Genomic DNA, 22,501 nt, shown 5'->3' with positions numbered 1-22,501 from the left:
TTTTGAGTAAGAAGAGTCGGAATCTGATTGATTGATACATTAATAGGGCTCTGTCACCTACTTGAGGAAAGGATTGTCCTGGCACTAAGACTAAAAGCTGAAACTGAAAGTACCTTTCTCTTCATTAAAAGATGGAGGGCCAAGAGCCTGAACTGCAAAATAATTTTGGAAATATGAAAAACGAAGTCACGTTACTGCTGTTCCTGATTTACTAAAGCATTTTATGAATGTGAGCCTTAGAAATGAAAACATACAGGACTATTCACCAAGCACAAGGATAACTTACATTTGTGAGTACATTTATTCTTACACTTTTTAGTAACTTTACTACTTTTGGCTATCAACAAAATCAGAATGTAAAGTTAATCACAAGGTGTAACGTATATGTCTTCCCACAGAAAAAAGGGTAGAATCCAAGATACAAGTGTAAGTTACTATTAAAACAGCAATAAATCTTGCACCACACATTGCCAACCTGTGGTAGAGTAAAACCCCGCCAATGAATATAATGGAGGTAGGAATATAAAATAAACCTCATGGGAAATGATGTTAAATAAAAATTATTTAGAATAGGTAAAAATGTAAGTAGGTAAAAATATAAATAAACTTAATTTAATGTTAAAAAGGTTTTTTGAAAATTTGTAAAATGTTTAAAAATATTTTTCCTTCATTTATAAAATATTTTAATCAACTTTTTTGTATTTAGAAATTATTGAAACAATAGATTGTATTAAAATAAAATTAAATACATTTGTATGAATTCTACACATCACTTTTAATAATCATTTAAAATAATTTCTAATAATTTTGAAGCACAGCATTGGTCAGGACTGTGCTAAATTTGGCCCAGTTCAGACTTTAGAACCAATACCAGATCCTCGGCATTGGTGTCGGGGTCTGCGAGGGAGGGACCAAAACATGTGTGGAGCTGGGTTGGACTTCTGTGACAGAGCTGGTACAGAGCTCATCACGGAACCCATAGGGTCAGGCAGAACTGAAGACGGATCTGCCGGCGGTAACCTGACTGAGGGCCCCTGCAGATCCTTGGGACCCAAATGCATGCCACAGGGAGCTGAAAGAGTACAATATATCTGCAGCACGGCCTCGTTAAAGTATTCAATTTCCTACAGTGCCCCAGAAGGCCTGTAAAGTTTTGGTTGTACCGGGGCTAACTGTGACATTGGCACTGCAGCGGGAGCTCTGGAAGGAGACTGCCTCATGACAATCATTAATTTATAGTAGATACTCATTTATCATCTAGACTTGAGAATTTCAAGGTTGTCAATAGATCAGATAGTGACCACAACGCCCTAGCTTTAACATCAAGAGACCTAGTGAAGCCAATTGCTATAAACCAGTTCATCCTAGATTAACTGACCCTCTAATCATGAATAATCCTATAACATTGTAATGGCCAGCTTTAAAATGTAATCTCTGATCCGAGGTCAAAATCAACAAGTTGTACAAAAGCATTTTGAGCCTTTCTGCCCCACTACCCACATAAGTTATTCCCATTACCACGCCTCATGCTACACTCCTTAGATCATAGAAGAGTTCTGTTTCACAAATTATCCTGCGAAATCCAAACCTGCAATTAAGCAAACCCCTTGATATACTAGTAAATGAGGAGGGGCTAAATCAAGGTTAACTACTTACTCTGAGTTGAAGATCGTGGGATGAGGTAAATTGGCAAGGCCTATTAGACGCTTCCTGAAGATGAGATATTTAATTGTTCTGGCATATCATCACACACAGGAGTAGGGAGAAGAAATCTTTGACCAATCATTTCATCTCAGACGTGGCTTAGCACTTCAAACATTTGTACTTGATAACCAATCAGGACACAGGAGGTTTGTTGCTACTTCTTAAGGCAATTATGAATATGCAGATCCCTGACAGTGAGCACATATTTACAACATTGTCTGAAATACCTAATTCCATTGAGTCACTATGCCCTGGAAAAACACTTGACCTCAATAGGATATCCCAGATATCCTTATTGCTTTTAGTTCTTGGTCTGGGACTCCAATATTAATTGGTTAGGCAATTCAGTCCTAGCGGGTGTCAACCTACCCAAGTCCTGGTCTGAGGGAGATATAATTCCCATCTTTAAAAGAGGCGATACATGTTCACCTGAAAATTGCGGATCTATTAGTCAAAATTACGTATGTGTATGAGTGATTCACAGATTCTATCTACTTTCTAGAGTGGCTTTGAGGCAAAGGTCAGTACTATCTACCAAGTTTTTCATTTCTCCCCACTTGCCTGGAAACATATTTTATTCACTCAGGACCATCTGTATCTGGCATTTGTATATCTAAGAACAGCTTTTGATCTTGTGCCCAGAAACACATATTGGGATATTCTCGAGTCCATGGGTGTACCGTCTGATATATTGATCTATTCTGTTTAGGCTGCCTGAGTACAATTATGCCCACGTCCATTGTCGGAGACATAGTGAGCTGACCTATAACACTGAGATCAGACAGGGTGTGCGTCAAGTTGCGTCCTGGCACTCACAATTTCTTCTCTCTATAATTAAGATATCATTCAGCATCTTAATGAATGTGTCAACAATGCACCTATGTTAGGTAGTGAACATATTCCTGCCCTCCTATGTGCAGAAAATACTTTACTGATCACTAGGACTCCAGTCAGACTTCAGACCCTTTTAAATACATTTGCAGATTTCTGTGAGTCACAAGTCATGGAAATCAGTACTTCCAAGTCCAAGTACATGTCACTGAACCTGCATATATCATACAGTGAAATTGAGAGGAATGGATTTCAACAGAATTGAAGGCTTTGACTACATAGGTATCAGGATTTGTAACTCATTTTCTTGGAGACTACAGATTTTAAAAAGCAATTTACCTATACGCCACAGGGCAGCTGTAGTTTTAAGAATGCACAGGTCATCCATCTCTAAACCTGTGACTACAGCCCTGAAGTTTATGGAGACAAGGCTCTACCTGCAGCTTTATATGGAACTGAAAATTGGGGGCGATAATAAATTTACAACATTAATGTCCAATGTGAACAATTTTGTAAAAGCATTGCTAAACCTTTCACAAAATACACCAACAACTCCCTTTTTACAATATTGAGCTAAAGAAGATAGAGCATCCGGCTGCTCTCCATCCACTTATACTCTGCGTAAGAATGTGGTCCACACCAAAATGGCTTACTTTATAAACCGTCTTATGGAAGTGGTGAACTTGGATACCTGTGTTTCCTTACCCTGATTACATCATGTGAAACCTTGGTTTATTCAATTAGGCCTTGATGAAGAATGGAACAACCCCATCACCCACTGTAGTTCCATGAGAAGTAAACTTAAGCTTATTTATTGGAACTTTGTACTGGAAAACTGGTATCGGAGAGTTATAGTTGGAGCCCTTATAGACAGATTTCTGGACTTCAAACTGGTCTCAGCTCTTGAATTATATATAGATGATATGTTTCCCACTTATGCTAGGAGTTTGTATTTCAAGTTCAGGCTTGGTATATTGCGCACAAGTGTTTTTATTTCTTAGTAGAATTTGGGCAGCATTTGTTATCTGTAATATCTGTTACTAGGCATCAGAAGCTTATTAACGTACTTTATTCTATTGCCCCACCTATTAGGTAAGCAGAAAAAAATGGATTAGACCCTTGTATCTTAACCGTGGCTTACAACACTACCAAAAGGAGTTAAGAGTTATTAAACTGAATTCTAGTCAAATAATCACATTCAGTTTGAGACACTTTTTACATGCTTTTTTTGCATTAGTGCCCTGCGTATGATTTGGATGACTAGATATTTTATGCTGCTGTATATTTACTGACTTGTTTTTACATTATTGTTGCTGTAGTTACGACGTGTATTGTTTTTAGGAGATTTTACCCTGAAATAAACGTGATATGATGATATCTGTATTGAGGTGCATAGATCCAAAACTTGCTGATACAGCTTGTGTGGATATTTGCCCTTAGGCCCAGAGTCAGTTTTTCCCAGATAATTACCTAAAATAATTAGGCATATTTGTGGTGGCACTCATGAATCCTGATAAAGTACAGAATTAAATGGAAAGAGTTTTTGGAGGAGGTGTTTCCACTCCTAGAAGGAGAGGCTGATTTCCCAGTCATGGACAATCAACACCTCCATTTTTCTGCTAAAGACAGACAAAGGGGGTCATTCTGACCCTGGCGGTCAACAGGCTGGCGGTGCTCTCAAGGGCATTCTGACCGCGGCGGTTTGCCCGCGGTCAGAAAGGGAAAACCGGCGGTCTCCCACCGGTTTTCCGCTGCCCTCAGGAATCCTCCATGGCGGCGCAGCTTGCTGCGCCGCCATGGGGATTCCGACACCCCATACCGCCATCCTGTTCCTGGCGGTTCGCCCGCCAGGAACAGGATGGCGGTATGGGGTGTCGTGGGGCCCCCGTAAGAGGGCCCCACAAAGAATTTCAGTGTCTGCTTAGCAGACACTGAAATTCGCGACGGGTGCAACTGCACCCGTCGCACCTTCCCACTCTGCCGGCTCCATTCGGAGCCGGCTTCCTCATGGGAAGGGGTTTCCCGCTGGGCTGGCGGGCGGCCTTCTGGCGGTCGCCCGCCAGCCCAGCGGGAAACACAGAATCACCGCGGCGGTCTTCAGACCGCGGAACGGTGTTCTGTCGGGGGAACTCTGGCGGGCGGAGTTAGAATGACCCCCAAAGATTCTTAGAGATCAGAAAAATTGAAATTTCTAGGTAGCAACAGAATTTGACCCTCATGGACAAGAGGAGGAAACACCAGCGCACAAGTGGCAGAGAATAACTAAGAAGTGGTTCATCAGTTGAGCGTTTCTACATTTTTGTACCCTTCCAAAGACATGGGAAGGCTGACCGTTCTTTTTAGAGGTTTAGAAAAACGTTACAGGGGATCCTTGGATGTTAGAGACAGTGCAGGGACAAAGAATCAGATTTATGGAGAAGCCCAAGCAAGTAAAGATATAATTTTGTTGAGAGAATAGAAGGAGGTAGTCAAGGAAGAGTTTCAAAAGATAATAGGGAAATGTGCTTTAGATGAGCTAAACAGTGGAGAAAGTGTTTTTTAAGCAATATGATTTAGTGAAGAAAAATAATGTTATGCAGGGGGCAGTATTGGGATGTGGTAAATCTGAAGGAGTTAAACTGCTGGGATGTACACAGCCATTTCAAAACATATGGACTTAATTTATTAAAGGATTTTCTGGGGGTCCATGAATGAACAGTGATGTTAGATTTATAAGACACATATATTACAAGCACAGTTCATCAGTAGTTTCACAAGTTTTTGAATTCTCTATGGCAGACGAAAAGGTGGCAGTTTACCTTGCCTACCTTTGGAATTATCTTCTGCAGTTTGGTATTTCACTAGATCTTAAGACCTGTTATTAGTTATTTGATTTAAAGAGGATTACACTTGAAGGTTAATTCATAAAAAAAATCTTTGGTGAGGCAGGGTCAAGAAACTGTGCTTTCAACATCATCAGATGTTTCTGGACTTATGAGAGAATATTTGATGTATAGAGAGACTTCAGAGACGATGCCAGCAAGAAGGCTGGAATTTCTTGGATTTCCCATAGTTCTGAGAAATCACTGCTTTACCTTACAGCAGAGAAGTTCGGAAGGAATTTAAACATTTATTGGCAGAGGAACTTTTGTGTTTTAGGACTTTGGCATGAACAATAGGCTTGCTGTCATCTATAATTTCAGTAATATACCCCTGTCCTTTATATTAGCGAGCACTACGGAGGCTGAAAAAGAAAGATCCCAAAAGAGTTTTTGGTACCATCATCAGGTTCAGTTAGATGGGGAAGGAAGGGAAGAAATACTATGGCAGCTAAGGAACATGGAAGCACAGAATGAGAGAGCAATTTTTAGGATACCAAATGAACGTGGTAGCAGAATCAGAGGCCAGTCTTTTAAGTTGGGGTGTTGTCAGGTAACAACAGGAGGGAAATGGGAGGAGCAGTAGAAGAGAATGCATTTAACTTGCTTAAACTAACTGGCAGGTTTGTTTCCAATTTATACAGTAAAAGGGAAGAAGAGGTCAGAGTTGTTGAAGTTGGACAGTATTTCTGCTGTTCAGTGTGTTAGATGAATGGGGACAATTGATCAAAGACGTTGAAAGATTTGGCAAAGACTTTTTGGCATTCTGTTCAGATCAGCAAGTCAAAATCAGAGCAGAATATGACCTAGGAGGGCTGAAAGTGGATGTCGATTTGAATGTGTGATATTTGGATGTTCTCAGGCAGCTTCAACACAGGTAGGAACTGTTTGTTCATCTTGAGGGTGACAAGGCAGTTAGAAAGGTTTTACAGTTGGAGACCGGATCTGACAGTGGCAGCTCCAGACGCCTTCCTTCTGAAGTGGTTGTTGATGCAGGCCTATGCGTTTCCTCCATTTTCAGTGATTCCAAGAGTTTTGTTAAAGAGAGCAGGTATTGCTGGTGTTGGTTGTGTGCTGGAGACCAGCACAAGCATTATATGCAATCATTACATAAGGAAATGTTCCTAAAAGCCATGTTAGTGTCCCCTACTCATTTAGGTCCTCCTTCAGGATGCAGAAGGAATTGCCTTAAATTATACTGAACGAGCAGTGCAACTGTTAGTTTGGAAGGTGTCAACTTTCCTTGGGGAATCAGAAGATTTTTGAAAAAAGCTTCAGACTTGGTCAGGGAGGCATGGTTTTCAACAACATGAAGTAGTTGTTGTTTGGAATGGGATTTGCACCACTGTGTGTCTTGGTATCTGTAGTCAAAGTAGTCATTTTTTCCTTTTACTTTAGTAGAGCTTTAATTTATTACACTATTTATTCTTCTAGGCCTGGTACTACCACTGGACATAAGTTGATGGACAGAGTCTCAATGGGAAGGAGCTATTTGTCTGCTAGTTGATGAAAAGTATTCATCTGTAGAGTTCCCCAACTTACTTAGTTTTTTGGGGTGTTCAAGTAGTTTTTATAGTACCGACCAGAAAATAAGAACTTACCCTTTAAATAAGTGCCTTGAAAATTGGTGATGTTTTTGGCTATGATTTGTCAAATGTAGGGGCTTTGAATGTGGATAATTTCCTCTGATTTGTTATAGAATAGTACCAGAAGTAAGGACTTTGAGTGTAGATAATGTCCTCCTTTTAGCAGATAAAGTAATCTTTAGAATTACTAGGATGAAAACTTTTTCTGGGGTGACTGAATATCCAGTGCTTTCTGAACAGTTTGTGAGTGATGACGTGCGTGAAAGGGAGGTGAGATCGCCAGGAGGAGGTTAGCTTTTAATATTTATGTGAAACCTTTCACTTAAGTCATATCATCAACAATTGTGAGATGGGTCAGAGGTATAATGCCTGAGGTATGTGTTGATATAAATCTGTTTGGGCTGATTCAATTTGAGGAATGATGGCCTGGACAACCTTTGTGGTAAACTGAAGTTTAGATAACACTATGGGATCAACTTATTAGTTGGATGTTTCTGTATTTGCATTTTTTTCTAAGCCTATGGAGAGTGCTGTGACTTTGGCTGTGCAAGCGCTTTGAACTTGCATATTTTCAGAGTCTCCCATATTGAAATAATATGGTGACTTCCCTAGCTTTTGTGAAAAGGAAAACTGGGATGTTATTAAAGATAAAGAAATTTATATTATCTACCCATTATGAACTTCCCTTTGGTAAAGGAGTATCTATTTTTTCACAATGTTTTACATTCTTTAGTAAGCCAGAAAAAATCATTGGAATTGTGTTTATTAAATATAATAGGTTCTCGGGGGAAGTATGTAATGCAATCTTTATTTGTTTTAGTTTCTGTGCATGATAAATGCAACATTCGTTTCCACATAAAGTGAAGTTGTGAAATGGGAAGTGGGGAGGTTTATTTCAAAAGTATATTTTAACTTATAGTAAAGAAAAAGATGGGGAAAGTCTGCAGGTTGTGTTGTATAATGTATTGTGTTTAAAGTGCACTAAGCAGAAGTAAAACAGACTACAGTGCCTAGCAAGCTGCAGAAAGAGTCTGTGTTCTAGGGAGATAAGAATGTTAAAGTGTTTGTTTGTAACACTGCTATGGTAACGTGGCTGTTGGTGCAGCCACACTAAAAAAAAATGGCACATAATCTGAGCTTTTGTCTTCAATGAAATCCCAAATGTCTTGTCAGTAAAGCCACAAGAATTACCACTCCCATTCAGGGAGGGTATGGTGACATCTGTTGAGGGTATCCACTTCCACGTATTGCTTTCCTTGTAATAGAGCAGCCATGACAGTTAGGTTGTTGAGAACAGAGCTGTCATGTGATGTATTACAAAAAGACATAAATGTTGAAACTGAGTTCCACCCCTTCTTGCGTAAGCATAATACGGATGTGTGAATTATGATAGATATTTGGGCTACTTTACTCTGGAGAGAAGGAATGAAGGACTGGATCACAAGAAAAGTATTTTGTTTCTTAAACACTGATGTGTAATTTTCTCAACTCTACAATCCACAGGTCACATAAATGACATGGAGCCAAAGGGGTTGTGTGGATGTCACCCATAGCCAGGTATGCCCTGATGTACAGACCACAGAGGCCACAGTATAGACAGATTGTCTCAGTTTTCACTTTATCAACATGATCAATGCCTTTGTCGTTGATAAGTAAAACAAAGATCTTCTGATATCATTAAAAGTAGGTAATTTGTAAATTTGTGTAGATTTTCCAACTTCTGTAAACTATACCAGGTATTTAGAGACACCAAATTTGTTTGTCAAAATCACATGCCTGCATTTCGATGTGCTTTCCTTCTTCTAAAGAACAGAAAAATGTGACAAGAAGGGCTTGTATGCAGAATATGTATGTCAGAATATCATAGTCCGAAATATCGTCTGACATAAATATTAAGTCCGAAATATTGGTTAACTAAAATATTGTTACATTCCAGGAAAAAGGAAAGGTATTTGATTTGTAGAATAAAAGGAAAAGATGATTTGACATTTGTAGATTTAACAGAAGGTGAAATGGGGTGCAGAATATGTTAAACACTGGCTACCTCTATCAGTCAATTAGTGCCATTTATTTTACACCCTCTACCAACACCTCTAACTCTGAACATTAATGAGATTAATTGGAGTCTAATGAACATATTGTTCCCAGGAACTGGAGGTAAACTGAAATCAGAAAGAGGCTCTCATATCTGAGGTAAAAACTTACAAGAGGAACTCTTGACGAAAGAAAAGTATGGTATTTCTTTTACAGAGGTTTTAGAGACATCTAAAATATTTATTTCATCTGTAAGGTTTGGATGCTGAGAAATTACAATATAAATTGTTAGAGATTAAGGGGTAGTGATGGGCAAAGGACTGCTCTTTTGTCTTTTTCTTTTTGATTTGCCTGCTTATAAAAATGTGTTCCATGGTGAGACATGCTAGGAAGGATGTGGTAATGAAACAACAATTTACATAAGCCTTTCATCTGGGGCTCAGTACTTAGTATGAGCGATACAGCCGGTGTCTCCTGAGACCGGCTGTATCGCTCATACTAAGTACTGAGATCCTGAAACAGCTAGTTTTACCTTCTGTACTAAGCAATTTACTTCGAAACAGTACATTCTATGTGTGAAATTTGACAGTAGCCTTCTTGATACACTGTCCAAATAAGAAATCCTTTGCCAATTTCTGACAGTCAGCATCAGGCAAAGGATTGCAGCTTGTGCTAAAAGTTCTAAGTGATTAGACACAGGAAAGACACATAGAAAATTTGGCAACACAAAAGTGACAGATGGTTTTTTGGAAACTTGTTAGGCACATAACACACACAATGCAGCTTCAGTGTAGAAAAGTGTTCCCTACAAGTGATTTACTCTTTAAACATGGTGACCTGAGGCTCGCATGATGCATATTTTGTAGGAGGGCAATAAGCGGCAGACGTGGCATTTAGGGGAACTAGGGAGAATGACAAGTTCAACTAAAATGATGCTGTCCACAGGTGAAAAAAATAGGTAAAATAGTGTAAACAATTGGTTGCGAACAGGCAAATAACCCTAAGAATAAGGGAACATGCACGCATGACTCCCATTTCAGATCTCTGAGTGACAGCATGTTTTTTGTATAGCAGATTTCAAGCTCAACCTAGAGTGGACAGTCTCAACTATTTTGGAATGAGGGAGATCTGTTCACATGATTACTCCTGTCAAAGCAATCTTCAACACAGTCTGTCACTGGAACTACAAGAGACATTAATGTTGATGCCTTCAACACTACTGACAACATGCTAAACATGCCTTTTGGGAATTATTTTATTTGCCCCATATGTCTGTAATCCAACAAATCTCCAAGAAAACTCCATACTTCCTTTCACATAGATGCTGAACACTCCACACCAACTACACCCAGAGTGTATACCGGTAAAGGTGGTACCTCTGCGCCAAGGAAAGAGCCGGACAACATGGAGACCTCGTATGATTTGGCTCACTCTCAGAAAAGTTGATTAATGTCAGTTCAGAATGAAGGAATACACAACACATATAGTTACTCAAGGTACAGGAATAAGCTTATCAAATGTTTCGACCAAAGAGGGGGTCCTCTGCATACCCGAATGGAAAGCTAGGGAACCAACCAACACACCTTTTGTGTGAAAAACAGAAACTTGTGTTTATTTCACTCCATCTTGGAAATGTACTCTTAATCCAAATTGAAACCACACAATTTAGTAGTGTGACAGAAAAGCTATATTAATTAGGGAATAATCTATGCATGGGCACATGCAACATTATACGTATAAACCAAGGAGCAGATCAATATGCCTGGGAACATGAGCAACACACCACAGTAGGTAAACAGTGGTTCCTTCAGGTTTATTTAAAAGCTAAGCTGTTTTTATGGGAGGGAGGCAAGACTCAATTTTGCCACAAGGTGTACTTCTGCAGCGATAGGGTTTCAAACATAGATTACATTATTGTGAAATTAAGAAAATACTGGTCTCAATACAGTATACAAGCAATTGGTTTGTCATTATTGTAAAATGTGGTGCAACAGAGTGCTCAAGTGTGCGCAGGTGCAGAAAGTGTGGCAGAATGAAAACAATCATGGTGAAGAAAGAACACAACGGCTATTGTGTCCTTTTTCTATAATGGCACAAACATTATCTCATTTGTCGCTCGTATCACAAGTAGTGGTCTGTATGCTTCAACAAAAAGCACCAGTTCAAAGAGAATATGTCAACGTTTCAACCCTAAGGGTAGTAATATCTCCAAGGTGTCATCATCAAGGCAGAGTCAAAAGACATGTTATAGCTAGCTACCCAATAAATACAAATGTGAAATGAAGGGTCTCTAGTTTGAATGGTGTCTGAAAGAGTCCTCGGGGCAAAAACCTTAAATGAAGGCAGCAAAAGGGGTATTGCTATAACACATAAATCTATGGTTTATGTGAAAGAAATCCAACCCAACCATCGATCAAGAAAGCATAAATGAGTTGGGGAAGGAAAATATGCTTACCAACATTTTTAGATAAAGTCTCAAACATCTTAACAGGAAAGCTGACACAATCTCAGTGGTCTATACAGGATGAGGAAAGAAAAAGGTGTTTGTAGTACCTTAAATGCAAATTTAAATCGGTACTCCTTAAACAAAAGGGCCAACAAGGGGGTGACATTTTAGCAACAAGGGCCCGACATATTAAGCATTTTTACAACCACAAACACTCTGGGTGTTTCAGGGAGCAGAAATACTCTCTTAAATGCACTAATTCAATTTCAGGAATCTGTAAACTTTTACCGATTCCTAAAATGAGATTGCATCCCCATACCGAATTCTGTATTGCAGAATCGATTGTAAGTGTTCTTCCAAATACCAATTCTCGCAATATAGTACTGTTTCGGGACTGAATCCAGTCGTAAAACATTGAAAAATTACAGACTCCCAAGCTGGTATCGTAATGCAGTCACAAAAGGAAAGGAGCCCCTAAGGAGCATTTTACCTTTTACACGCAGCCCTATTTCCATTAACGGGATGGGATGCATCAAAAAACGCAGAATTTATTGAAAGGAGATAAAAAGTTAGGTCAGACTGTGACCCACTTCGAACTGGAATTTAGTGAACCAACCTTTTGGTACACAGGCCTCATCATTAAATTCTTAACTAGTTGCAAAAATACTGGTTGCAAATTGCAACTGGATTTTTGTGACTGGGGCCAGATGAACGCAGCAATTTTCAAGTTCCAAAGGGGCCGATTCGCAGAATTGGCCCCTTTGCGACTTGAAAAATGCTTTTTGGGATGTACAAAGCAAAAACTGCGATTCAGTAACCTGTTACCGAATCGCAGTTTGGGGTTTGCGATTCGCTATTAGGAAGGTACGTGTCAAGGGCGCCCTTCCTAATACCGAATCCAAATGGTATGTATGATTGTTTTGTGACCGCGAATGCGGTCGCAAAACAATCGCAGTTAGCACCAGTTTCAAACTGGTGCTAACCCATTCGCAAACGGGAAGGGGTCCCGTACTGAATGGCAACGAAAATAAATGAAAAGAAAACTTTTCATTTTTGTTTTTGAAATGCATCTCGTTTTTCTTTAAGAAAAACGGGCTGCATTTAAAAAAAAAAAAAAACTGCTTTATTTAAAAGCAGTCACAGACATGGTGGTCTGCTGTCTCCAGCAGGCCACCATCCCTGTGAGGGCGGCCATTCCCAATGGGGTCGCAAATTGTGACCTACCTCATGAATACTCATGAGGTGGGTAATTTGCGACCCCACTGAGAATCGCAAACAGTGTAAAGTACACTGTTGTACATCCGTTTTTGTGACTCGCAAATTGCAAGTCTCTAAGACTCGCAGGGGCATATTTATACTCCGTTTGCGCCGGAATTGCGTCGTTTTTTTCTGACGCAATTCCGACGCAAAACTAACTCCGTATTTATACTTTGGCGTTAGATGCGTCTAGCGCCAAAGTCCATGGAGTTTGCATCATTTTTTAGCGTGGACACCTACTTTGCGTTAATGAGATGCAAGGTAGGCGTTCACGTCTAAAAAATTGACTCCGAGGCATGTGCGCTGTATTTACACTCCCGGGCAAAATTCACGCCTGGGAGTGGGCGGGTAAAAAAAAATGACGTACGGCCGCTTTTGCGCCGTTTTTTAGCACCTGGAAAAGGCAGGCGTTAAGGGACCTGTGGGCTCTGAAGGAGCCCAGAGGTGCCCTCCCATGCCCCCAGGGATACCCCCTGTCACCCTTGCCCACCCCAGGAGGACACCCAAGGCTGGAGGGACCCATCCCAGGGACATTAAGGTAAGTTCAGGTAAGTCATTATTTTATTTTTTTCTGGCATCGGGGGGCCTGATTTGTGCCCCCCTACATGCCACTATGCCCAATGACCATGCCCAGGGGACAGAAGTCCCCTGGGCATGGCCATTGGGCAAGGGGGCATGACTCCTGTCTTTGCTAAGACAGGAGTCATTTCTATGGGGGTTGGGAGTCGAAAAAAATGGCACAAATTGGGTTGAGGCGAAAAATTTGCCTCAACCTGACTTGCCCCATTTTTTGACGCCCAAGCCCCATATCCCAATACGCCGGCGCTGCCTGGTGTACGTCGTTTTTTTCCACGCACACCATGCAGCGCCGCCGGCTAACGCCGGCTAACGTCATTGATTAAATACGGCGCCCGCATGGCGCTTCAGAATGGCGTTAGCCGGCGCTAATTTTTTTGACGCAAAACTGCGTTAGTGCAGTTTTGCGTCAAAAAGTATAAATATGGCCCGCAGTTTGCGAGTCGCAAAACCGGATCTTTGTACACATGTCCCAAGTTCCTGGACTACATCTTCGTACACATGATCCAAGTTCCTGGACTAGATCTTCGTACACATGTCCCAAGTATCTAGACTAGATCTTCGTACACATGTTCCAAGTTCCTGGACTAGATCTTCAAACACATGTCCCAAGTTCCTGGACTAGATCTTCGTACACGTGTCCCAAATTTCTATGGATACGTTCTCCCAGACTATGTGGTGGATATTTTCTGTTAATGTAACAGAACGCCACACAAATAACTTTCACCTCACCAAGTGGCTAAGATCTCCTTGAAAACTGCACATACCTAAAATCAGTGTATCAGATAAATATAAAGAAAATACTGGTTTTGGAAAGCTCAACTTCGTTCTCCCAACAGTCTCCCTTCTTATTTAAAGCATAACACTGCAGTGTCGATGTCATCAGTGTACCCTCAACGACAAGTGCTACCTACTTTCTGTTACTGAGCTAGAAGCCTCTACGAGATACATTATATCTAAGAATCCAGCAAAAGACTCTAAAGAGCCCAGCCATGACAGACACTTACATTTACACTATTTAGAGCACCCAGACATGGCCGTGCCACATTTTTGGCAAAACACACGTTATGCGGGCATGGGGGATTCTGTAATCTTTCTACAAAAACTAATTAAACATCGAAGGTATTGCATAGATGGGCAGAAGCTACAAGAATATAGCAGTTTGCAAAATGAAAGACCCCAGGGCATTGAATATACGTCCTTATCCAACATCCATATTTGTGAAACGTTAGTTATTTTTCACAGCACGCACTATAAATGTCATGGGACATCTTCTTTATTACCCAAACCCTTAAGAACTCATCAGAAATCCCCTCTTATAAGCAACAATCCATACATCTTGACGATCTCCTTCATCGCACATGCCTTGCACATCTCATTGGGAAAGGTATGTAAGTATCTAACTTGCAGGATGTGAAACAAAGACTGGTGGATTTAAGACTCACCTTCAGTTTGAGCAAAATATGTGATCCTCAGAAAATCACGTTATCCCTTTTTACCTCAGTTCTACATCTTCTAAAATTGTTAATACCTGGAAATCATTCAGTTCACATTGCCCACTGAAAAAACATCAATGCATTAATTCATACACCACATCTTCTCAGAAATCTGTTCTGTCACACATACCCTGCACATTTCTTCAGCCATTGCTAACCACCCCTTAACACTGACGCGTGCAGTGCATCTTCTCCTTCACACACACCTCTACATTTAAATAGCGATTTCTTATGAACACCTGCACCATGCACATCTCCACAGTATATCTTTATTACTCACAAGCTCTAGCCTCTATAAAGATCTCCTTCACCAACAATTTGTGGCCCTATGAAGATAGCCATCATTCATAATCTGTTACCCCCCCTACAGAGATGGCCATCATTCACACCCTGCCCCTTCCCAGAGAGATCTCTATCACACACAGTTTGTAACCTCTTCAGGGATCTTGGTCGCCCTCAAGCTGTGAAGTCTACAGTGATCTCCATCATTCACAATCTGTGACCTTACAGAGACTTCCATCATCCAGAACCTGTCTGGCACCCAAGAGAATTCGATCATATACAACTTTGTCCATTGCCCACGGTTCGTACTTCTCTCCAGAGATCAGCATTACCCAAACCATGTACCGTCCTCAATTATGTCTTCTACAAATGACATACTATACATTATCTCATATACATCATCCATTATGCCAAATTGTGTGAAATGACTGAAATGAAAGAACATTAAAGTTTTACCAGACGCGCTGGTGCCATTTTCTATGGAAGACCTCAAGTGCTGACTTTCAGAGCATACAAACTGAGATGAGTTAGGTCTGCAGATGGTGAGATGGACAGTGCCCTTAGCTCTGCGCAGGAAATCAACAGCAGAGCTGTGGGTGAGGCCAGATAGAATATCACCATTCACCTATGAAAAGCAGAGCAAACAAGTAGGTTGTGAAATCCCTTATCATTTCTCAAAAGCATCCCATTCACATATTTTGTATTGGAAATTTAGATTTTTTCATACTTAGTACAGAAGAAAATAAATCATGATAATTTGCAATAGCATGTACATTTAGAATTAAACGACATAAAACAAAAAACGTGTTCTAACAGTTCCAGGAAAGCAAACATAAACCCAATAAACAAATAGTTATTAGTCTTTGTGTGCGTTTTTAAAAAAATCATTTGCTAACAAAAACTTCTTATGTAACAGAATGTTACTATCTTTATGATATATAGGGCAACAGAACAACACAGATACGTGCATTAGGTCTGGCAAGGGGTATGGAAAGGAATTATATAGATACCAATATTATTCAGTGCAATAGGTGATATTTCTATATCTCATAAACACATTTTTAAATCCTCAAAAATCTACCTAAACAGTTGATTTACAGCAATTTTATTATGGTTTGACCAAATTAACCCCTGCCCAGATATAGAAAATAGCCAGATAATTTGCTACACTGAGTCTGAGAGACTCTAACATTATCGGAGACCCACTACCATTCAGTGGCTGGTAATCCATGTGGTGGCCTGGGGCAACATGTATGTATGTATGTATGTATGTATGTGCTGAGGCTCATGATTTCAGGTTTAGCTTTACAAATATTTTTTCATGGACAATGCTCAAATGACTGAAGGCTCTTGCCAACAGGCTCATCATATGGCACTGGTATTAATTTTTCCTACCCCTGTTAGAAGATTTTTTAATGGGAATTTCAGGCCCACTCTGAAAAGGTATTTTGTGGCTGCAAAGGATGTGAATTGCAAAAACAGGATTTCAAACCCAAAATACCTTTTTGAAATGTACAAATATAATTTTGTTAGTTGGAAAAGTTATAATAACTCACAAAAGGGGCTTTGGACCATTTCTGAGTCACAAAACGGGAGTGCTTGAAAGGTGTGTTCCACTCTTATCTGCAAGTCTCAATGGGATCTCCAAATGGTTTGTGACAGTGATTGCATACCATTGATTAGTTACCGACACCCAAGTAGAAACTGACTACCCTCAGGAAATATACTAGGCAACCTCAGAAAAAGCACACAGTGATCAAGGGACCAACGCCTGCTTCCCTTGCCGTCTTCACAGTTTGTCAACATTACTTTTTTAAAGTAGAACCTGTTCCTTTCAGGGACAAGTTTTAAAAATGTTGGGCATATTTGGAATAGAATGCAGTGATGGAGGTCTGATGCCCCTCAAGGGCATCCATCCGTCCATCTGCAGCCATACACAGAGGGCCATAGATTGTAATCTGGTTCATTATTATTCATTAGGAAGTAGACTTTTCGATCCTCTACGACTATACATTTTGTGATTTGATTAGTTATGATGTCAGTTACATCACAAAATGGTGGGCAGTTCACAAACCATTTGTGTGCAATTTGCATTGTCTGGTTTGCGAACTACCCTCACTACATCAGGGCATTCTTTCTTTACAAGAAACTAGAGTACACTGGCTTGGATTCTATGACACTTGCAAGAATTGGTCAGAGTCATATATGCTAAACTTGAGTTTCAGCTGGTACCAAAGTAGGGCAATGCTTACAAATGCCTTTCTTCCACACACCTTTGCCATTTCCAAGTTATTGCTTAAACACATTCCTTCTCTATGTTTCTAGCTCAATCAGGTCATCTATGAGATTCAATTTGTCACAGGCAAACATTACACATCTCCGCCAATCACAGACATTCTAGACTCACCACCCCAACTATCTAAAATCATTTCTACCTCACAATCTCAGTCACACCCAAGGAAGGCTGGATTTGAGGAAGATAACCCCTTCATATTTATTAACTGGCCAGTCACAATGCAGTTTATCATTCTGAGTTATTAAACTGTTATTGTAAGGGGTCTGTGGGACTACTGGTGGCATAATCGATGAGCTCACCATATATGCTTGACTCCATCACCAACACGCAGACCACTGAAGCTGAAAAGGTTAAAGCTAACAAATTAACAGGGCTACAGATTAGTCACTGAGAGTGAGAGTCTGTGAGTCTGGTGTTTTCTGACAAACATGTGTAACCAATTAAAAAGGATGTGGGCGGAAGTACTTGGGGGTGTCTGGGCTAATAACAGATTTGGGGAGGCGTCAAGGGTGCAGGCTGCAAAGTGGACAATATTCTGAAAAGTAACCAATATTTTTAAGGTCAGTTAAACCAGTTCAAGCATTGAGGTCTCTCTGTATTGCACAGAAAGTGACACCGGAAAGCTGCACATAAACAGATTTGAATATTTCCATTTCATTCCCATGTGTGCTGTTTTGGGGCCAAATTCACAAAGGCATGTAGAAATGTGTAAAAGACTGCTACAGGAGTACTACTGTATAGACTCCAAAATGTCTCTGTGAATAAGCCTCAAAATGTAATGAAGAGTAACTAGACGGCAACAAGTCCTGTTCCCTTCTCTATAGAGCTATGTCACTTAATTATAATCTGTATTGCAAAAAAATTATGATATGGGGTACAGATAAATACGGTTCTCAATTTAAGGGAATTATGGAGAATATACAAAATAATTAGTGGAATCTAAACGATGCATTACAGGTTAAATACAGCTTGCTGTATTTGAATTACTGTTTAATGTTTTTATCATTGTCTGCTATTTTTTTGGGTGGGAGGGGGTTGAGCAATTAAGAGCAACTGAATTATTTGAAATTAACTTATTTTAATTTATTTAATCTCACAGCTCCTATTTTACCATCTGCAGCCCATGAGGACATGTGTTTGCACGACCACCTATCTAACCTTTGGTTAAAACTATTAAGGCTAACCAAAGTTAAATAATATGACAATTGCTGAATCGTGTGCGATACAGATCATCTTCTTCGTTGCATAGGTCTTAAAACCTGAAGCCCATTTAAGCACTTACAGAAGAGCAGGAGAACTCATCCTCTGAGATATAACAAGTGGTTCCTACCGACTCCGCTCCAAAGGCAATTATGAGACAGAAAGGTTCATCAAATTGTTGATGCTCCAGAAGATGCAAGACAAGTTTTGTATACCAGGTCAAAACTTCAGAGTGAATAGTGACCATTCTGACATACAGATCTCCTGCCCTTAGGGATTCAGGAATTCATGGCACCTATGCAGTGATGTTGCTATGAGGTTTAGAAGGCATTCTACTTGTAGCTTTGTCCCTCTGTACTTCGAAGGACAGTTTGGCACTCAACCACAGGTTGGCAAAGACAGCACGATGTCTGGGGACTTTCATAACTCTCCACGCTGAATAATCAATTCTTCAGCCGGTATTAGCACTGTGTACCAAATTATTAATCCCCTCATCAAGCAGGCAGTCATGGAGGAAAGCAGCAAAGTTGAGGTTTTTAATGTTAGCTCCCTAAGGCAACTTATAAATAAATGCCCTGTCAATGTTTACCAAATTTTAACTTCTGTTGAGAGCTTGCTCTTAAACGATTTTCTGTGCTAAATAGGGAAAGTTGCCAGAGTCTATTTTAAAAGACTTTAAAGCTCCCTTCAGTGTATATATGCATACTGGGGAATCAGCTTGTGCTCAGTTGCTGTGCCTCGGCAGTGAAAGCTAAAGCAACACTGGAAAGCCTGGGGCAGCTGTTTTCCAACATCTTTGGTGTACATAGTCATCTACAACTACAGCACCAAATGCATACGTTCACTCATTCACTGAGTTATCGAAAATGGTTCTGCCATTGTGGTACCTGCAGTTTTCCGGTCACTGGTGCAGAGTAAGAAGCACAAAATAATATCCCCTTATGGCACTTTGCAAGAGAGGTGAGTAGAGTTACACTAAATTAATAATTACTACCTCACCGCACCACAATAGATGAGGGGCCAGACATCTAACACTTCCTTAGATCTAGCGTGGCTGGACTATCAGTATTCCTTTGACCAATGATGAAGGATAACACCCAGGGGGGTGCGTGAGGTCATCCCTTATATTTTAACAAAAAATGTTCAGGGTCCTTTGTTTTTTTTCACACTAAGGACACAAGTGTGTCCTCAACAAAGGGGTGTATTCCTGGACCAAGGTCACAAAGGCATTTTACTGCACCTCTTATGTGACACTTTTGACTATTGGGATAATATTATTCTTTGAGGTTCATATCCCATTCACTGTGGGCCTACTCAACAGGCACCATGCACTATTTGAATTGTGGTTTCGCGATATGAAAGAGGGGAACAAGCTGCCAACCTCTGAAGCACCTTGGGTGGGCTGCTCCTCTAATTTAGGCCTGCTATGCAATCAGCCCAAATCAGGGTAAGCCTCGTCTTTTTACAAGCAGAAAGAACGTGGGCAGGGTGATAGGCCCTTTGTGACATAGCCCTAGATGGACACTCCCTCTGGGAAACAGGTACTTTCTGTAGTAAACTAAGTTCCCCTTGTTCCAAGCTGAACGTCATCCCTATATGTTTTTATTTACCCTGCAAGTCATCCAGGAAAGAACAATAAAGGGCCATTGGTATTAACAGAAGTACAGACTATGTTACCGAATTCTCCTCCAGTAACCTTCGGTCTTTCACTCAGTCTTCTGACTGAAGGCTTGTAGAAACAGACAAGGGAGAAATAGGGGCGTCCTGTCCTGCCAGTGCACCCCATCAGCTTAGAGGCTAATACTTCTTAACTCCAAACAAAGCCTATGCTGAAAGTTTCCTGCAACGGGGGAGCAGCGAGATACCACTTTCTCTCGCAAGACGGCTAGCTCATCCAGTCTCTCTTGTACATTGGAGTGAAGGAAAGTTTTACCTATAGTCAGCTCCTGAAGTTCTGATTAATAGCAGATTTCTGTCAAATTTGTATGCAGACTAATGACTTAAATAGTTGAGTCAGAGCATTATTATTTTACCACCCTAGGCAAATGGTTGCATGAAGTGGGAATTTTTAAGGCATGTTATGTATTTCGCAGGAATATTAGAAGCATTTGCTGACATCCTAATCTAAACTACAGAACATAACATTAAAATACACAAAATAACATAGTAACACAATTAAAACATAATAGGGGCAACACGCAAGAAAACAGTCAAAACGAGAACACACCACAACAACCACGGCACAACATACCATCAAATTGTAAGAATTCAGCACTCGATCATCATACAGTTGTAAAAGGTGTTTACGTCACGCACTGCTTTACTTACCAACAAGGGTATGAAATAGCGCAGGTCACAAATATTGTCTTACTCGATCCCAGATCCTAAAGTTGTAGAATTACTGTCTGTGAAATGTATTTTTGCCAGGATCACTGAACCCAATTCGCTATTGCTGCATCTCCCTACGTTAGCTCTGACATTCTCACATCATCAGTGGCATAACCAGCTGTGCAACAGGTGATTCATTCTTGGTAGTCAGTCTGTTCAAATCCCACCTTTTAGTTTTGAACCCTGAGATTATGTGCAGCCCTCCATTTCCATCCCTTCTCTAATGACCACAGCGCATTTCACCTAGGTCAACTTTTTTTCTGATTGCCTTAGGGGCCAAAGATCTACAGCTTCATTTGCCATAAGAATCAGAGGCATAGGTAATCTCGCCATCTATGTGCAACACCACTCTTGTTAACTGGCCTAGCTCTGCCATTCCTAAAGTAGAACTGAAAAATGAACTGTGTATGTCTTTCGGGCACCTGGAGATCACAGATGATTAGAATCGAACCCGTTCTTCCTGATACAGGAACTACAAAGGCCTTCTATAGTTTATTCCCGTGCTGGGTTCTTTCCTCTTACTCAGCAGTGCATCCACATTATGAATGAGCCTAGGTCAGGTTGAGGTTAATCCCCTACTCCAGGCACAATGCCACATCCCAAATATACCTCTAAACCTATTTAATCCAGTAACTCTGAACCCAGAGGTGAAACACACTCATCTAAATGTAATCATTTATTAATGAGTGTGAAGAACCACCTGAAAGCTCCGTTGGCAATATTTACAAGCGCCCCTTTCTGTCCGCGCTGAACTAGTGCTTTCCCATCACCAACACAGTAGCCTCCATAGAATACAGTGAAGTAGAAATGTCACTTATCTCATTAAAGGAGTGCCAACTACCTGCTGGAAAACATTTCCTCAGCAGTATGGTTTGGCGAAAGAACATGGGCCATATGTGCGAACACATTTTCCCATAGACATAGAATGGGTAAAACCCTTTGATACATCTGGCCCATTGTCACGAAAAACAGTTAATTTTGCACATAATATATGACACCAACATAGTCCTCACAGATTGCCCGTGACCCCTATGTGAAATATATTAGTCTGTCACTGGTTGTCGTGAATAAAGACTGAATATATGCGCTGGAAATGAACCCTGTCGGTAACACCATCCTTCTCGAGCGGCTAAACTGAAAAAGAATGCCTGAGGTGGCTCGACACAGTGCTGGCACGAGGGACGGCAGATTTAGAGTTTGCCTCTTTGTATATGTAGAAAGGAGGATGTGCAAGAGTCAGAGCCTGCAGTTAGATTATCTGAAACACCACTTCCAGGGTCAGTCTCTAGACCTGGGGTCTGGACGCAGTCCAACTATAGAATGAATGGAGTGAGCGGTAGTTATCTGCAGTTGAAGTATACAAGAGACTCTTCTCAGGTTAGTATTTAGCTTGTTTTGCCTCTCACGCCCATTTGTGAAAGAGTGGACTCATCTTTGGTTTTCTAGTTCCAACAGTATAAGAGAGCTCACCAATTCTGGATAACTCTGGCCCAGAAGCTAAACGTGTAAATTGAGTCTCACCCCCCTAATCCCTAATAGCCAATAAA

General features: G+C 40.5%; 1 protein-coding gene across 1 annotated transcript in view; it reads right to left on the bottom strand.

Moving 5' to 3' along the window:
• The window catches only part of FRMPD2 (FERM and PDZ domain containing 2), a 393,759-nt gene that overhangs the window by 43,066 nt on the left and 328,192 nt on the right, over window positions 1-22,501 (bottom strand). The window contains exon 35 of the mRNA XM_069240896.1: window positions 15,527-15,695. Within this exon, the coding sequence (XP_069096997.1) occupies window positions 15,527-15,695 (169 nt within the window). The remainder of the gene's footprint in view (window positions 1-15,526; window positions 15,696-22,501) is intronic.

The sequence above is a fragment of the Pleurodeles waltl genome, chromosome 6, assembly GCF_031143425.1.
Source record: "Pleurodeles waltl isolate 20211129_DDA chromosome 6, aPleWal1.hap1.20221129, whole genome shotgun sequence".
Lineage (NCBI taxonomy): Eukaryota > Metazoa > Chordata > Amphibia > Caudata > Salamandridae > Pleurodeles > Pleurodeles waltl.
Note: the sequence above shows the minus strand (reverse complement) of the source record. Positions and strands in the feature narration are given on the sequence as shown.